Source organism: Trachinotus anak, unplaced genomic scaffold (assembly GCF_046630095.1).
Source record: "Trachinotus anak isolate AG129_WGS33_773 ecotype Australia unplaced genomic scaffold, CSIRO_AGI_Tana_v1 ptg000011l, whole genome shotgun sequence".
NCBI classification, from domain to species: Eukaryota; Metazoa; Chordata; class Actinopteri; order Carangiformes; family Carangidae; genus Trachinotus; species Trachinotus anak.
Genome location: NW_027273862.1, coordinates 197937 through 214205, shown reverse-complemented (window position 1 = coordinate 214205; position 16269 = coordinate 197937). Strand labels below are relative to the sequence as shown.

Here is a 16269-nt window from a genome sequence, read left to right as displayed (position 1 = left end):
TGTTGAAGGCAGAGCTGAAGTCCACAAACAGGATCCTGGCATAGGTCCCTGAGGAGTCCAGGTGCTGGAGGATGAAGTGGAGAGCCATGTTGACGGCGTCGTCTACAGACCTGTTGGCTCTGTAGGCGAACTGCAGGGGGTCCAGGAGTGGGTCAGTGATGGATTTGAGATGGGACAGGACAAGGCGCTCAAATGATTTCATGACCACAGAGGTCAGGGCAATGGGTCTGTAGTCATTTAGTCCTGTGGGCCTTGGTTTTTTGGGGACAGGGGGACAGGATGGTGGAGGATTTGAAGCAGGCTGGCACGTGGCAGGTCTCCAGTGAGGTGTTGAAGATGTCCGTGAACACTGGAGACAGCTGATCAGCACAGTGCTTCAGGGATGATGGAGAGACAGAGTCAGGACCGGCTGCTTTGCGGGGGTTCTGCTTCTTAAAAAGCCTGCTGACATCTCTCTCCAGGATAGAGAGAGACGTTCCTTTGGTAGGGGAGGAGGGGGGTTCTGATGTGGCTCTGATGTGGAGGTTAGTGTCAGGCTTGTCCCACTGTCTTTCAAAGCGGCAGTAGAACTCATTCAGATCATTGGCCAGACGGAAGTCGTTAATGGAGTGGGGGGGTTTAGGTTTGTAGTTTGTGATCTTTCTGAGCCCTTTCCAGACAGAAGCAGAGTCATTGGTTGAGAACTGGAGCTGAAGTTTCTCAGAGTACAGTCATTTAGCTTCTCTCACCGCTTTGCTAAACCTGTACTTGGACTCTTTAAACCTGTCCCTGTCCCCACTCCTGAAAGCTTCCTCCTTTTGCCTCCTGAGCTGACTGAGCTTAGCTGTGAACCAGGGTTTGTCATTGTTATAACTCACCCTGGTGCATGATGGGATACAGCAGTCCTCACAGAAGCTGATGTATGACGTCACAGCCTCTGTGAACTCATCCAGACTGTTGGAAGCAGTCCTGAACACCTCCCAGTCAGTGCGGTCCAAACATGCCCGCAGATCCTCTATGGCTTCACTGCTCCACTGCTTCGATGTCCTCACAACAGGTTTACACAGTTTTAGTTTCTGCCTGTATGTGGGAATCAGGTGGACCATGACATGGTCAGAGTGGCCCAGTGCAGCCCGGGGGACGGCGGGATAAGCACCACTGATTGTGGTGTAACAGTGGTCCAGAGTGTTCCCCTCTCTGGTCGGGCAATTAACAGACTGTCTGTATTTGGGCAGTTTGTGGTTGAGGTCACCTTTGTTAAAGTCACCAAGGACAATAACTACGGAGTCCGGGTTGGTCCGCTCCACACACAGTATCTGCTGTGGCCTGGGGTGGGATGTAAACACCGACCAGGATGAATGAGGTGAACTCACGGGGGGAGTAGAAGGGCCTGCAGTTTATGATGAAAGTCTCCAGGTCAGGAGAACAGTGCTGCAGGATCACTGTCACGTCTCTGCACCAGCCACTGTTAGCATAAAAGCAGATTCCTCCACCTTTGGTTTTGCCGGACAGCTCTGTGTCGCGATCCGCTCTGAAGAGCTGGAAGCCGGCCAGCTCCAGCGCAGAGTCCGGAATCGATCCACACAGCCACGTCTCCGTGAAGCACAGAACGGCAGATGAGGAAAAGTCTCTGTTCTTCTGCACCAGTAGCTGAAGTTCATCCAGTTTGTTGGGCAGTGAACGCACGTTGGAGAGAAAGATACCTGGGAGCGGTGTGCGGAGTGCGCGCCGGCGGAGACGCGCAAGCGCACCGGCACGTTTTCCTCTCCTCCGGCGTTTCACTGCGAGAGCAACGGTCAGTGACCTCTGACCAAAATGTCCAATAATCCCACAGATGAGTCGAGAAAAGTAGGAAAAAAATCCACTGGAGTTGTTTCTCCAGTGGAGAAACAACTCCAGTGTTTATGCTCCAATCATCCAAACAACTCAACTGGACCAGTAATTTAACAACTTACAATTTTAAAAAGGTTAAAAGAATCAAAAGACATTATGTAGCAAGCTAGCACAAACAAACATTCTAATCAGAAGCTAGCATGCTAGTTTGCTCTGGACCACACTCATTACTCCAGGTGGCAGTACATGTTTGTGACATAATGGTCCTCTCTGAGAAACACCCATTAGGAATTCAGTGCTGAGCAATCTACATGTAATACAGGCATAAAAATAAAGCATTAATGATATATACTAGCTTCATGCCTGTAAAAAGTGGAAAAAATTGACAGCCTGAAATTTGGTCACCCTCTGCCCTGTCCCAGGGGTCAAATCTGAAATGCCTCCACATCTGAAAATAAACTTCATTGTTTATAGAAACACTGAGGAAAGTGTCATGCTTTAAGTTATAAAATGCACAAAACCTTCCATATACAAGCTTATCTGTACCTGTACCTGAGTCACAAGGGGTAATGAAAATTGTAAAACTATAGGAAAAGCAACATGTTTGCAGTAACCAGTGTGTACAATGTATGTGGTGTGATACAAGCAGTAACAGGAACAGTAGCCCCCTACTCCCAGTGTGAAGAACCAGAGGCTGTTCAGAGTTGGAGCAGCCTCACATGGTGCCTCTGTGAATTGCTGAAAAACAACCTGATGCTCAGATTATTTCTCTTCACTTTAATGTCATGTGGCCTTCCTGCAGATAAGGTGGCGTTCGTGGGGTTCAAGGGCTCCTTCCACCCTGAATGGGTCCATCTGGAGGTGGATGCAGACCGAGCCAAGATCCATCAGGTCCTGCCTGTCCCTGTGGTGCACAAGATAAAACTATGAGTGACAGACAGAATGGGGAAGAAATCCAAGAGACCTTGTAGCCCCCAGATACTGACACACAGACCCCCTGAAAAAATGCACACGTGCCAACACACACTAATACATACACACACTGCCGGCGCTGAAGAGTCAGTTGGTCCAAGCCATTGGTCCAGTTTCAAGTGGTGTTTTTTTCTTGGTTTGGCGGTCAGAAAAAATGATGTGAGTCAGTGTGCTGAAAAGGGAAACCCTGTTCCCAGAGCCAGCTCTGCTTATGACCCACTATCAGCAAACTGCTTTAAAGTGACAACACACCCTGTGGCAGCCATATTGGAGGTCTTCAACTCTTAAGCAACAATGGCTCTAAAGAAACCAATGGTGTTTGTAGAAATGTGGTTGGCTCCACAGATATGAATATGATATTGGTTCTGTTTCTGTTTCTGACTGCACAGTCATTTTGTCACTAATGTTATGTTTACATAATCTTAGCTTGCCAGCTAAAGTAACTGTTGGATTTGGTCAGCTAACCATTAACTGTTGTGCTGTGAAAACATCCATTTTGTGCACCAGCTAACATGACATCACACTCAAGACTTCTAGATCTTTTCCATTTTGCACACAGATTCCATCCTGGAGGTAAATTCCCCTCAGAGCAACGCATCTCACTGTCTGGGTTCTGACATAGCATTGAAGGACTGCAGACTGTTACGAGTCACAGAGGGAGTGCAGCAGGATTTCCTCAGAATGAAGTCAGTGCTTGTTCACATTCATGGTCTTGAGCTCATGTGGACACACAGAAAGTGGCAGAATTGTGTGAAGATTCCCAAATTAGATATTATACTCTGACCGGTGATTTACCAGTGTGGAGGTGGGAAAGTTACAGAAACTGTCACATATTTTGAGTTGCAGGCCCTCTTGGACACAGTGGTGCAGATCGAGTATGACTTTTTCAGCCATGAGCATGTTCATCTGCCATGGACACATCTAAAGGCAAATGTGTTCGTAGCTGTTCCACATGGCCCCGCCCACCTGGACCCACCATCCAACCTTGAAGGATTCGGGGCAGTACAAAGCCTCCCATCATGGAGAGAATCAATAAATATTCCAGTAGGGTTAATGACGCATACCTTATTTAAAGCAAATCATGGTGTTGCATGAAGTTGTATGAGGAATGAAAAAAGACAGCAAGAGAGTTCAAGCCCAACCTACTCTCTCACCTCCAAACACTGAGGGATGCTTGCAAGGGTGGGGGGTCATGAGATTTCAAACACTGACAACCCCACAAACACTTTTTTCTGATGCCTTCAGAGCTTCATGTGTCCCCTGCTCCAATGACATCACCAGTTAAAACACAGAAATTAGGTTTTCTCACCAGTGGGTGTTTTCCAATTCAATTACAGGATCAATAGGAGAATTGTGGGTTTGAGTTGTTAAATATGAGATGAGTGACCACACAGCCAGGGGCTGCTTTGCCAGGACAAGGACATGTTCAAATTCTGATCTTTTGGAAGTCTTTGAATTCTCAAGTCTCAAAAAAGATTGTTCAGGTCTTTTACCACTCTGACCTTTTCTGGTCTTGATCACGTTAGTAGCAGAATTCAACTCTTCTGGTATTCCCAAAGGTCAGATGGGATACATACATTGTGGTGCCCCCTCCCTGTTGGATGTGCCTGAAACACCTCCAGACCAGATTTCTTTACTAGCTCCAGTGATTCCATTGAAGAACTGTTATGAGCAGCCAATAACAAACAGAGCAACTTCACCTGGAATTGAGAAACCAGGGCACACCCCTGAAGCCAGGAGAAGTAGGAGCACTTGGGCCTGTATCTATAGCACATGGTTTAGCTCTGCATGATAAGAGAATGTGAGGGTCATTATGTGGGCTGACCACCCCCAAGTTATCAGTGCATCATCAGTTACTTATCATATTACAACAGTATTTTTTGTTGTAAAGTCGATCAAACAACCACAAAATGACCATAAATGGACACAAAAAAGCACAACAAGACACGGTTATGCAAAACTACAAAGAGATGCAAAATCACCACAAAGAAATACAAAAGACCACAAAGAGACACAAAATCATGACGAACAACATCTCCAAGTCAGTTTTTTTCTGTGTTGTTACTGAAACCCAAAAGGACTACAAATGGATGATTTGTGATTTTTCTTTGAGTCTCTGTGTCTCTCTCCTATGTTGGAGGGGTCAGAGGCCTTTCACATCTTTTCATGCCCAGGGGTCTCATCTGTCCATGGTCAGGGTCAAGAAATTCACTTGAAAGTTTAGTCTTTATGTTAAAAAGAGAAGCAGTTTGACTAAGACTCAGCTTTTCAAACAGGTTCAGTCCAGTCTGGACCAAAGTTGATTTTACAGTTTTCACAGCAGTCAAACAAACAGGTAAATGCACCACAGTTCATTTGAACTATTCACTTTCTCTGAGTGTTTTTACATTGCTTCCTGCATTGGAACTCTGAAGTAAATGTAAATTGTTATTACAAAGAGTTGTGTGTGATGGTAGTTGGTAGGAGACTGGGTTGGTCAGTTTACTGTCTCACAATCACCTGCATTTAGAAAGAAACTTGAGATATGAGATTATTCACTTTTACATTGATCATTTAACAGTCATTTTTATCTTCTGGCCTGGTTGTGTGATATTTATGTGATTGACTAAGGCCCAGTAAACCTCCACAGTGTCAACCATGGTTGCTTCTAAATGAACAGCAGGAGCAAATACATAGACGGTGTGAGCAAGCTAATCAAAAACATGTATAATAAGCATATATCATCCCTACCCTGCAGTTTCTGTGACATGTGACAGAGTGGTTTTGAGTGGTTTTACTCCTGCTGTGTTTGACTGAACTGTTCAAAGAGAGAAAAGAGAAGAATAAAAGAAAAAAAACAGACATTCCTCATTTGGTTGTTGACTGCCCACTTGATATTGTGATGTTTTCCTCTCATTTTCTTTCACATCAGTGTCTGTGATCCATTTGTCTGTGTTTTTGGAGTAAACCAGCAAGTAACCCGTAACAATATAAAAGATGAAATTATCTTGTGAATTCTAAATCAGGGAGTTTTTAAATGTGCAATTTCCCCATTTCAAAATCACAGAATTCTTTGTTCCAATCTGGTGAGAAAAAGGATTTCCCCTCCCTTTACCGAAATAGCTGGTCTTTTTTCGGATGTTGTAGCAGTAATTTAGTGTTTTGTATGTTTATTGTGTTTTTAAAAACCCACAGATTGCCAAGAGATATATTTTATACTTATTTATTGTACAGACAAAATCTACAAGGGACATCTTTTGAGTTGTAATGTTATTACTGTCCTGTATGTATACTGTATGTATGATGAAACATTATCGCTACACTTTTAAAAGATTTGTACCAGACACTCAGCATACATGCATATGACTCATATGGTATAGTTGGCTTGTTTTAACTGTACATCAAATGGATGTGTTGTATATGTGGCTTGGGCTTGTAAAGTGCTGACTATGAATTTCTTTGAGGACTTTTGTACAGAAATAAATGATGATGAACAGTTTGTGAGAAGGTCACTGTGTCACTGTCAGGACAAAAAAAAAGCAACATCCAGTCTTCTTGAAAACACTGTATTATTCTGACTTTTTCAAACACAAAGTGTCATTTCCACTATCATCTATATTCCCAGCACTGCATGGAAGTCAGTGATGAGCCTGACCAGCACTGTGGGCTGCTGCATCTAGAAGATTTTGACAAACTGATTGAAATTTCCCAAATTGTATAAAGGTAGACGTCCATGTGTTTTCTATTATAGATCAGGTCTAGGTTCTATATTAATACTGTGAAAGTATCAAAGCCTCAGTCCACAGAGAAATGCACACAGCCTGTATTCAGAAACTGAGCCTTAAAACCAGCCGTCAGAACTTCTGGAACTTTGTGATGTCACAACAAAGCAGTCACTGCTCTCAGAGCCATGCCCCAAGCCCCGCCCACCTGGACCCACCATCCAACCTTGAAGGATTCGGTTTCCCTGAGTGTTTACGTTAGATTGAATGTTTTTATTCAATCACTTAGAAACCAACCTGTTTTTGCCAGAGCTCCAGAAACCTGAGAGAGAAAATTACACTGAGATGGTTTTTCACTCATCTTGTGCACAAGAACACACACTAATAAACAAGTAGCAGTAAAAGCGTTACATTCTTGTGCTGCAGTGTCTACCACTCCCCTAGTGGGACTGTATTAAGCTGTAGTGCTTAGCCTCACCATGTTTTTTAAACAAACCTGGCAGCAGCATCTGCTGATATTACCTATCTGATATGAGACCAATTCGTTATTGTACAGTTCTGGAAAAACAAGGGATTACTTTTTCATCAATTTTTCGGTTGAAACAGTGGTCAACTGCAATCGGCTGTGTTGCCTGTTAAAGTTTAAACAAAAATTAAATCCAACCCCCAAAACCACACCTCCTGCACAATGTATGTCATACATAAGGTAAATACACTTAAGTAAATACACTGTATGTTAATATGTCGCAATGCACCAGCAAAGGCAGGAAAGAAGAAGAGTAAACATGGACGTACTTGCAATTGTTTCATGAGGAAAGAAATACACTTGACATGTTTGTTAGACCTTAAGGATACAGTACAAACAGTCTTCCCCAGCAGACAGTGATGGGTTACTTGACTACTAGTATGCATATGAAAACACCCTATACATGTCACACAAAACCCAGATCAATCTTAAAACACAAAGAAAATAAGTACAATGCTACATAGGCATTTAAAAGGATCCATCTTTACAGTGAAATCTACACAAATATATACAAATACTGAACATACCAAAGAGTACTGGACCACCAAAAAATGATAAGGGTGTGGCAGTAGTGTCAACACATTATTATACAGTAGTGGATACCATTTCTAAACTGTGCTGCACTGCCAGCACCTTAACGATGTTAATACGGATATTACTGTATAAGGGTAGTGGAAATTCAAAACATTGAATGAAATGTTTTGGAGGTGTTGCAGTACCAAGACAACAAAAACCTTTTTATACATGAAGAAAGATGTTTAGGCAAAAACTAGAAGGTCTACATCTGCCAATAACGTTCCCTCTGCAACAACAGCTGGTTTATGTCTCCACCTCTCTGTGGTGCATTCACATGACAGGTCTGAGTGAAGTGGACTGCCGCTGTTCTTAACATCATTCCAGTTTTCTTAGGAAAGTCACCAAGAGCAGGTCAGAAAATAAATTACATGAAATAACACCTCCATGGCACATGGCACAAGTCCTACAATAGCAATATGCATAGTTGATACCACCACAGGGACACTGTAACAGGCATACCCAGCCATTCAAAGAAGGTCAAAGTGAGGAAAGCAGAGTTATGGATGAGAAATTGACACTTTCTTACTCTCCCCACCATCAAATTATCAAATTGATAGGAAACAGAGACAAAGAACCCCTCCCCCACAAACAGACCAGCTTTTAGCAGGTCACAGAGACACATGCACCCACACCATTGGCCAAAGGTTCACCTTCAGAGGATCAATGAATGCACACAAGATTGGAGTAAACAACCAGACTCTCCAAATTGGTAACAGTAAGACTGAATTGTTATTTGATTGTGACTGATATAGGAAAAATAATACCAAAAATACACACACATGAATACACACACACACACACACTAAGGCTTCCTGTTCTTCCTCTGTCCCTCTTTAGATAACATAATCATAAATTAGGCTACTGGCCACATTCCAATCCTCACTAGGCACCAGGATGTCACTCTTCACAGACACAGATCTAAGTAAAATTATAAAACCAACTATCCAACTATTCTGTAATTTGATGTGTTTGTGTAATAAGCCAATCCCTGATCTTCTATCCTCTATGACTGCTGAGATGTAACATATAGATTTAAAGATAATATCTTTCGAGTGACCATGCTATCACCAAGGTAACAGACACTAGAGACATCCACACTGTCTTTATTATTATGACTATTATAATCAAAGGACTACTGTGTAGCCCACACTTATTTACTATTAGCTTTAGGAAACATTAACTATCTTGTTTGATCAGTTACCCACTTGTATTATAATTATAATATGAAATCCTTGTTTGTATAGTTTTCTTTCTGTCATTATTAGTGCCATTAGGTTTATATGTTGTGTCCTTTAATGTTTTATGGTCATGGTGGAAGATGGATGTGCAAGTTACACACTTGTTACACACTTGTGTAAATATGTAAACATTATAAATGTAAACAAAGTTGGTGTATATTTTTGTGCAAATAACAGTCATAAAGTGAATTGTGCATTGATGCACCTGGACATACATTAAATTTCTTTTTGCAAATATTGCAATATATGTGAGGAGTGTGTGTGTATGTGTGTGTGAGTTCACCAGGGTTCAACCATTCAGACTGATGGGAAGGTGCAGTGTACATTCACAAGCCTGATGCCCTGTGGAAGGAAGCTGTTTACCAGTCTTGTCGTCCCAGACTTCACACTCCTGTAGCGTCTGCCTCATGGCAGGAGTGTAAGAGGCTGTGTTGAGGGGTGTAGTGTCCCTGATGATGTTGCGTGTTCTCCTGATTACCATTGTGTTGTACATTTCCTGGAGTGAGGAGAAGGCCGCAACTGAGATGAGCTGTGCAATTTTAATCACACACTGGAGGGCCTTCCTGTCCCGAGCAGTGCAGTTTCCATACCACACTGTGATGGAACTAGTCAGGAAACTCTCAATTGTGCCCCTGTAGAAACTGCTAAGATTTGCTGGTGACATGCCAAATGTCTTCAGTCTTCTCAGGAAGCACAGTCGCTGTTGGGACTTCTTGATAATTTGATGTGTGCTGTGAGACCAGGTGAGGTCTTCGCTGATGTAAGTGCTGAGGAATTCGAAGGTTTTCACCCTCTCTACTTCTGTCTCACCTTTGTATAGTGGTGTGTATTGCTCTTTTCATCTCCTTGGGTCATTAATCAGGTCTTTCGTCTTTGTCAGCACTCAGGGCAAGGCTATTGTCATGACACCAGGCCATCAGTGATTAGCCTGATAACTGTAGAATCATCTACCGTCGCACATGTAGAGTGTGTACAGCAGGAGGCTTAGCACGCAGCCCTGGGGGGTTGCCATGTGACCATGTGTGACTTCATATCTTGTTGTCAGCATCCTCTCTGAATATCTCCCCTTTGCACTGGTGCCTGTGTGTGTTTCCCAATTTGCGCTGAGTATTATTTACAATAATGCAACTCAGATATCTACTCAGTCAGAGCCACACTCTGGGACCATGAGTCAGCGGTCTGAAGAAGTTAAAGATGTTGCCATTCTGGCTGAGCTGCCTGGGCGAGAGTGTATTATGTTGTGAAGCCTGAAACACCCAATGAACCCAGGAAACATGACTGATGATGACTGGGACTGATGTATCCCAGTGCATCTGTAGGATGTATCTTGCACCAATATCGAGATTTGTTTAAAAAGTTCCTTTATGTGACATCAAGTTTATTTTGATGAAATTTTGTAGGAACAATTTTTACGTGCTTGCTTTTGGTTTATCTGTTTCCGGACATCCACACAGAACAAGGCTCCCCTGCTTCAGGTGGTAAAACCCCCAATTACAGTGCATTCATCTGACACAGTAACTGTTGCCTTCGCCTGTTTGGTCATCACATTCTAATTATTAGTGATAATTTTCTAAACTTTTCTCATGTGCTGACATCCTCTGAAGACACACAGAATAATACCAAAAATATGGAAACATAGACTACATGCAACACCATGGGTATTAATAAGCTCCACTCTGCTGGTGTCATGGATTTGTTCCCATTCAGCCATAAGTACATCAGGTCCGGGGCCAGTTTCACTAAAGCGATCTGCAAGCACTGCTCACATGACAGTGTCTCAGTGGATGTGTCCTACAGGGTCCTGACATGGTCATGCAGACTGCTTGTTTTGGTAAGTGAACCCTGCTAAACTATATGTGAGAGGGAAGAAACTGGCTCCTTGGCTCTCAGTCTGTGTTCCAGTTCATCTGAAAGGTGTTGGATGGGGTTGAGCTGTAGAGTCAACACCAAACTTGGAAAACCACTTCTTGGAGCATGTGTGTCATGCTGAACCAGGAAACAGACCAACACACACTGTTGCCAGCTGGTGTTGGAAACACTTTCGTCTGAAAGATTTCCCTTAATTGTAAGTAAAGCTCAAACTGTGAGAAACAGCATGTAGGCAGCGCTGCAGATACTTTTGACCAAATCCTCATTTTCCATTTTCTTCTGTTTTGTGCATTTCTACCTGCACGCTTCTCTCATGGAACTATATTATTTAGTCTGGGAAGTGAAGCACAATGATGTTCAGACTACACTGAGTGTAGCATATTGGCCATTACAATAAAGTCAATGTCTGGAAACAAAAGTGAAGACTAGCAGGATGAGAACTGCCACGATGGAGTTACAGAACACACGGTTCAAACATTCAAACCTCAGCCATGAAGATGAAGCTCAAGTGATTATTTAAAAAAATGTTTATTTTCTTATTCAGTGAAAAATCTAACAGGAAATGTGGGTGCTACTTTTGCATCAAATCTGGAAGTGCTTCTGAATGTGAAGATCTAACAGACCAGGACCTGAAGGTGTGATGGATAACTCCATATCTGTGACAGGAAAACCACTTCCTGTAACCAACATGGCTCTAGGCACAGAAAAAAAATAAGTTTAATGATGCTTACCTTGAGTATCTTTTAAACAAGATGTGCATGCATTGATTTTGATTTGATAATAATCTAACAGAAAATAGCTAAACCAGTCAACGCTGACATTACAACTGATTTTTAAACCACTCGGTGACAGGCTATTTCAAGAATTGACTTGCTGTTCCACAGAGGGAGAGATGAAGAATAGACAGTAAATCTCTGATACCAGCTCATCATTCAAGGCTAATGCACCGCGCAGGGATTAATGAATTCACTTGTACCACTGACTCCGAACCACATGGTCCTGCAGCCCTCATAAGTCTGCTGCTCACAGATCTTGGTCTTAAGAATAAGCGCGTCTAAGGACCTGTGACACTTCATTTCCCTCTGCGTTATTCCATCAAAGCTCCTTTTTCGGATGGCTGGCACTGTTCCCCTCAAAGTCTGGCTTCTTGCTCTCCGTCTTCTTCTTGTTCTTCTTGGCATTGACTTCATTCTGCTGGTTATATTTGGCATCGTCCTCCTTGGCAGCTTTCCCAGGAAACACCTGTCCCTCCACTGTGACGTCCATGCAGCGTTCCTGGGCCACAAGAAAGTCTTTGACCTCCCAGGCCAGACTGCCGTCCCGCAGCATGAAGATCACCCTGTTGGAACCCACCACAAACCTGCAGGACAGATGGATCACACCAGTTACGATTTATTACTATAGAATACCCTCCATTGTAATGTATTGTTGTTGTTTTTAGTGACTACATGATGGCCTAATTAATAAAATAAATCACTAAACTAAGTTACTTATGATGTTCCTATGACACACAATGTTGGAATGAGAAGAGCACGTATTTGAAATATGGTGATAACTGAGGAAAGACCTCTGCTTGTGCAATGTTTGTGAGAATGATCGGTTGAGTGAGAGTGAATCAATAAATTACATTGAAAAAAAAGGGATGAAATGGTCAGGAGAAATTTCCCTTTTCAGTTCTACCTTTCATATAAATTGTAAGCTGTAAAAAAATACACATTTTAAAAACATATCAAAAATGTAACTGTTAGAATTTTAAATAAAAAATAAAAATAAAGGGGTTGATGGGTAAAAAAAACTCATCCATACAATGTTAGTGCAGAGATATAAAGATGAACACTTTTTCATTAAAATAAATTGCTTTCTTATTTATACTAATGAATTTAATTAAATTCTAGTTTATTCTAATTCAAATACACTACTAGACATATTTTCACCTGCAGAGAAAACACTGTGCTGTGCTGATATCAGCTGCTCTAACAGGAAACACAAGTAAAAATCCTTTTTTTAATAGGGACCTTTTCTGAAGGAGTCCGTTAGTTGAAACAAAAATCAACTAAAAGTTGTAAACACTTAAAAATATATGAATGATACAAATCAATAAACACCATGAGTCGATGAAGACCTTGAGATGTGGTTGAAAGCTCTAGACAAAGCTAATAAGTGAGACTGAATCCACAGCTGGATGTTGTGTCAGTGCTTCAGCTTGTCTTGAGCAGCTGCTATAGTTTCTTCAAACCACCAGTTGTCACTGTCGTCACACTGTTTAATGCTTCAACCCTTTTCTCAGCACAAACAGGAGGTCAGCGCTAAAACCTCATCAGGCTTTGCTCATGCACAGCCAAGTTAATGAAAAATAAATCTACTGTCTTGTTAATGTTTAATAAGTATAGTGAGTAACTACCTCTGAACATCAAAGTTGGCGTTGAAGAGGCTGCCCTGCCACAGGCCTGTGATCTCCTCTGTCTCCTTCTCAGTGGGGTCCCCTGACACTGTAGCAAAAACCATCAAAGTCCGGCCCTTCTTGGACATCTTGAGGAGATCCTCTGGCTTAGAGGCATCCACCTTGGAAAAATCAATGGGAGGAGGAGACCTCCTGTGTTCCGGGAGGTCACCTTCCTCAATGTCATCATCCTTCTGCGAAACAGAAAGGAGAAATGATGCATAGTGAATCATGAAAGGTTCAAGTGGCCAGGACATGATGTAACACTGGTGCCCAATTGCCACGGTCTCACTCTTCATATGGCTAAAGGTGCTGAGTAAAACCCTTTTCTAAATATTGTGATACTACAGCTGAGAGCTCATAAAGAACTGTGTTACTCAACAACTTTTCTACCTCATTATATACCACTCTTTGACTTTTAATAAATACAGTCCAGTTGTGGAAAGTCAACTTACTGTGTTATAATAATATAATAAACATTTAATGCTACATCATATTTCTACCCAGTGTTTCCCATACACTGATCTATTTGTGGCAGCCCACCACCAGAATCAACATAGGCACGACTTTTTTTTTCTTTTTTACTATTTCAAATAGGTAAAATCATACATCATTCCAGAGCTGTGTGGACTGTTTTGTTGGGTTTTGATCTAAAAATGACATTGGTTTAAAAATAGTTTGTAAATGTATTTGAAAACTAAGTTTTGTTGGTGGTTGAGTTTGAAAGATGTGGACAATTAAGACATTCTGTCTTAAATCATTAAGCTTGGTCTACATAAACTGCCACTGTGCTACTGTATCAACAGCTTTCAAGTTAACTCAATATTGAGAAATGTGGAAGAAAAAATAATAATTTATTTAAAAAAAAAACGCTGATAAGACACTAATATATCGGTTACAAAAGGCCAGTGCAGAAATATGCAACAATGTAACACTTACATAGGCTTTCTTCTGCCCAATTACTCTTACTGTTACAGTTGACTCTTCTGAACATGACATTTTGCTGATAGCAACTCTTTTTTCTTTTTCTTTCCCAAAGCTTTATTGACATTTGGAATCACACAACATACAGAAACAGCACCAACAAGAACAAAGAATACAAAAGAACAAAGTTGCTTGAATAGCTTTTTTGTTTTGGGATTTTTTTGATTGAGTTAACGTATTTGATTTCTTGTTCAAAAATGACGAGAGATGGTTTATGGATAGAAGATTTAGATTTGTGTATGTGAGATTTTGCAAGTAAGAGGATCAAATTAATAATATAGAATTGTTTTGTTTTAGAAGGAGAGTAAGTAAAAAAGCCAAACAATACATTCTCATAAGAGAGTGAGTGGTCACAGTCAACATGTTGAGAGATGAAAGCACATACATCCTGCCAAAAAACACAGGAGTGAGGACATGACCAAAACAAATGACTGAGCTCTTCTGGAGCCAGATGATAAAGTGCAGTCTGTATTAATGTCTTTTTTATATCTTTGTAGAAAGACTTTGGAGGGATAAATGCGATGAATCATTTTAAAGGTCACTTCCTTGATCTTATTTACAATCATAAATTTAGAATATTATTTCTTCCAATCCAGATCTGGAGGAAAATTACATTTGGTAAAAACAGTTTCTTTTTTAAGGAAACCCACGTATATTGCAGTTATTTAGAGGAGAGACAGAGCCGGCCAACATCAGTAACCGCAAGATCTAGTGGTAACAGATAGCAACTCTTTTACTTGTGCAACAATGTGGTAGAGCGACGTTTACTAAAGCAGAGGATACTTTTCTCACCGGAAACAGACACAGAACTAAATGGTAAAGTAAAAGAACAGATTAACTGTTGCTGGAGACACCGTCATGAGTTCCATGTTGGTGATGATGCATGCCAGGCCAATGATATGCCTACAGAGGACAGGGTTGACTGTACCCTTGCTAGGCTAGTAGCTAATGTCTGCAGGCTGGCTAAATGAGAACCAACACGATAACCTACCTCCCATTGTTCCAAGAGCCGCGCCATATCTGCATCATTGTAGTCTCGAATATCCTTCTTCTTCTTGGTCTTATCTCCGCCGACAGTCGCTAAAATACAAAGCAAATAAGTGCAGAGCACAAGCACCAGACAACTCCACCTGAAGTCAGGCGCCATGTTTACAGATGGTGTGTTCTGATAGGCTGTGGAGACTACCGGTCACAAGACCGAGAGGCGTGTCAGAGCTGTGAAAAGCCGACCGACGGTGCGCACACCATGTGAGGAAATTTCAAAATAAAGCTAGAATTATTCAAATTTCTGCCTCAGTGGTTAATAATAATAGCATTAGCCTGAATAATAAACCGATGTTCAATTTAAGCCAATTGGACAGAAACTAATAAATAAATAAATAAAGCTGCAAGTGGCGATTCTGGGTTTACGCCCCTCTGAGTTAGAATCCAAAGAAAATACAGCCACTTGTTGCAGAATTCATGAATTGTGAGCTAAAGACCAGTGGAGCAACGATGCAGAGGACAGAGGAGGAGATTAAAATGATGAAAGACCAAACAAATAAACTTTGCATCACCGTAAGGACAGTCTCACGAGTTGTTGGTTGGAAGTTCCCAAACATCAGCCAGTTTTGTTGCTGTCAGGTTTTTGCTGTGTACACACTTTTCACTGCCACTATGGACACATGAGCTGACAACCCAAAGTAATGGCATCACAAGTACAAAACTGGGGTTTTGTCCTTTTAACATTAAAATACTTATTATTTATGTTTGTTCCCCTTTGATCCTAGATTTCAAGATCAAGTATAGTCTGTTTTTAATGATTTTTTTAAGATGAGTCTGAAAAGATCAAATCCAGTGATGTGTTTGTTCTCACAAACCATCACATCTCTCAGTTCTCTGACAGAGTGTGTGTTAATAACAGTGAAGGAAGATGTCACATAGTGTAGCAGCACAGCCTACCGATGTGTTATTAATAGTTTTTGGACAACAATGGTTTATGCATTTTGACACAGGAATAAGAACTTGTAGCCTATATCAGGCTTTTGGATACACAGACAATGCTTGTTAGAGGGATCAGTTCATGGTTGGTTTGGGTTTGCACATGGGATTTGCTGACAATTTAGAATGAGAAAATACCCTTTCATAGTTTTTAAGCATTGAAAACTGTCT

At 41.5% G+C, this 16269-nt stretch overlaps 2 protein-coding genes across 5 annotated transcripts in view; one reads left to right on the top strand and one right to left on the bottom strand.

The window, feature by feature from the left end:
- The window catches only part of LOC139628189 (cell migration-inducing and hyaluronan-binding protein-like), a 187424-nt gene extending 181162 nt beyond the window's left edge, over positions 1-6262 (top strand). For 3 of the 4 annotated variants that reach the window (XM_071489626.1, XM_071489627.1, XM_071489628.1), the window contains one exon: positions 2615-6262. In XM_071489626.1, the coding sequence (XP_071345727.1) occupies positions 2615-2742 (128 nt within the window). In that variant the 3' untranslated portion in view covers positions 2743-6262. The remainder of the gene's footprint in view (positions 1-2614) is intronic. The other variant, XR_011692707.1, reaches the window with a different exon arrangement.
- A 4941-nt stretch (positions 6263-11203) lies between these two features.
- On the bottom strand, positions 11204-15291 carry mesd (mesoderm development LRP chaperone). The gene is made up of 3 exons (XM_071489635.1): positions 15110-15291; positions 13096-13328; positions 11204-12054 (listed from the first exon to the last, which is right to left on the bottom strand). Exons 1-3 carry the CDS (start codon positions 15263-15265, stop codon positions 11790-11792), a joined length of 654 nt encoding a protein of 217 aa, XP_071345736.1. The 5' UTR covers positions 15266-15291; the 3' UTR covers positions 11204-11789.
- Positions 15292-16269: the final 978 nt, after the last annotated feature.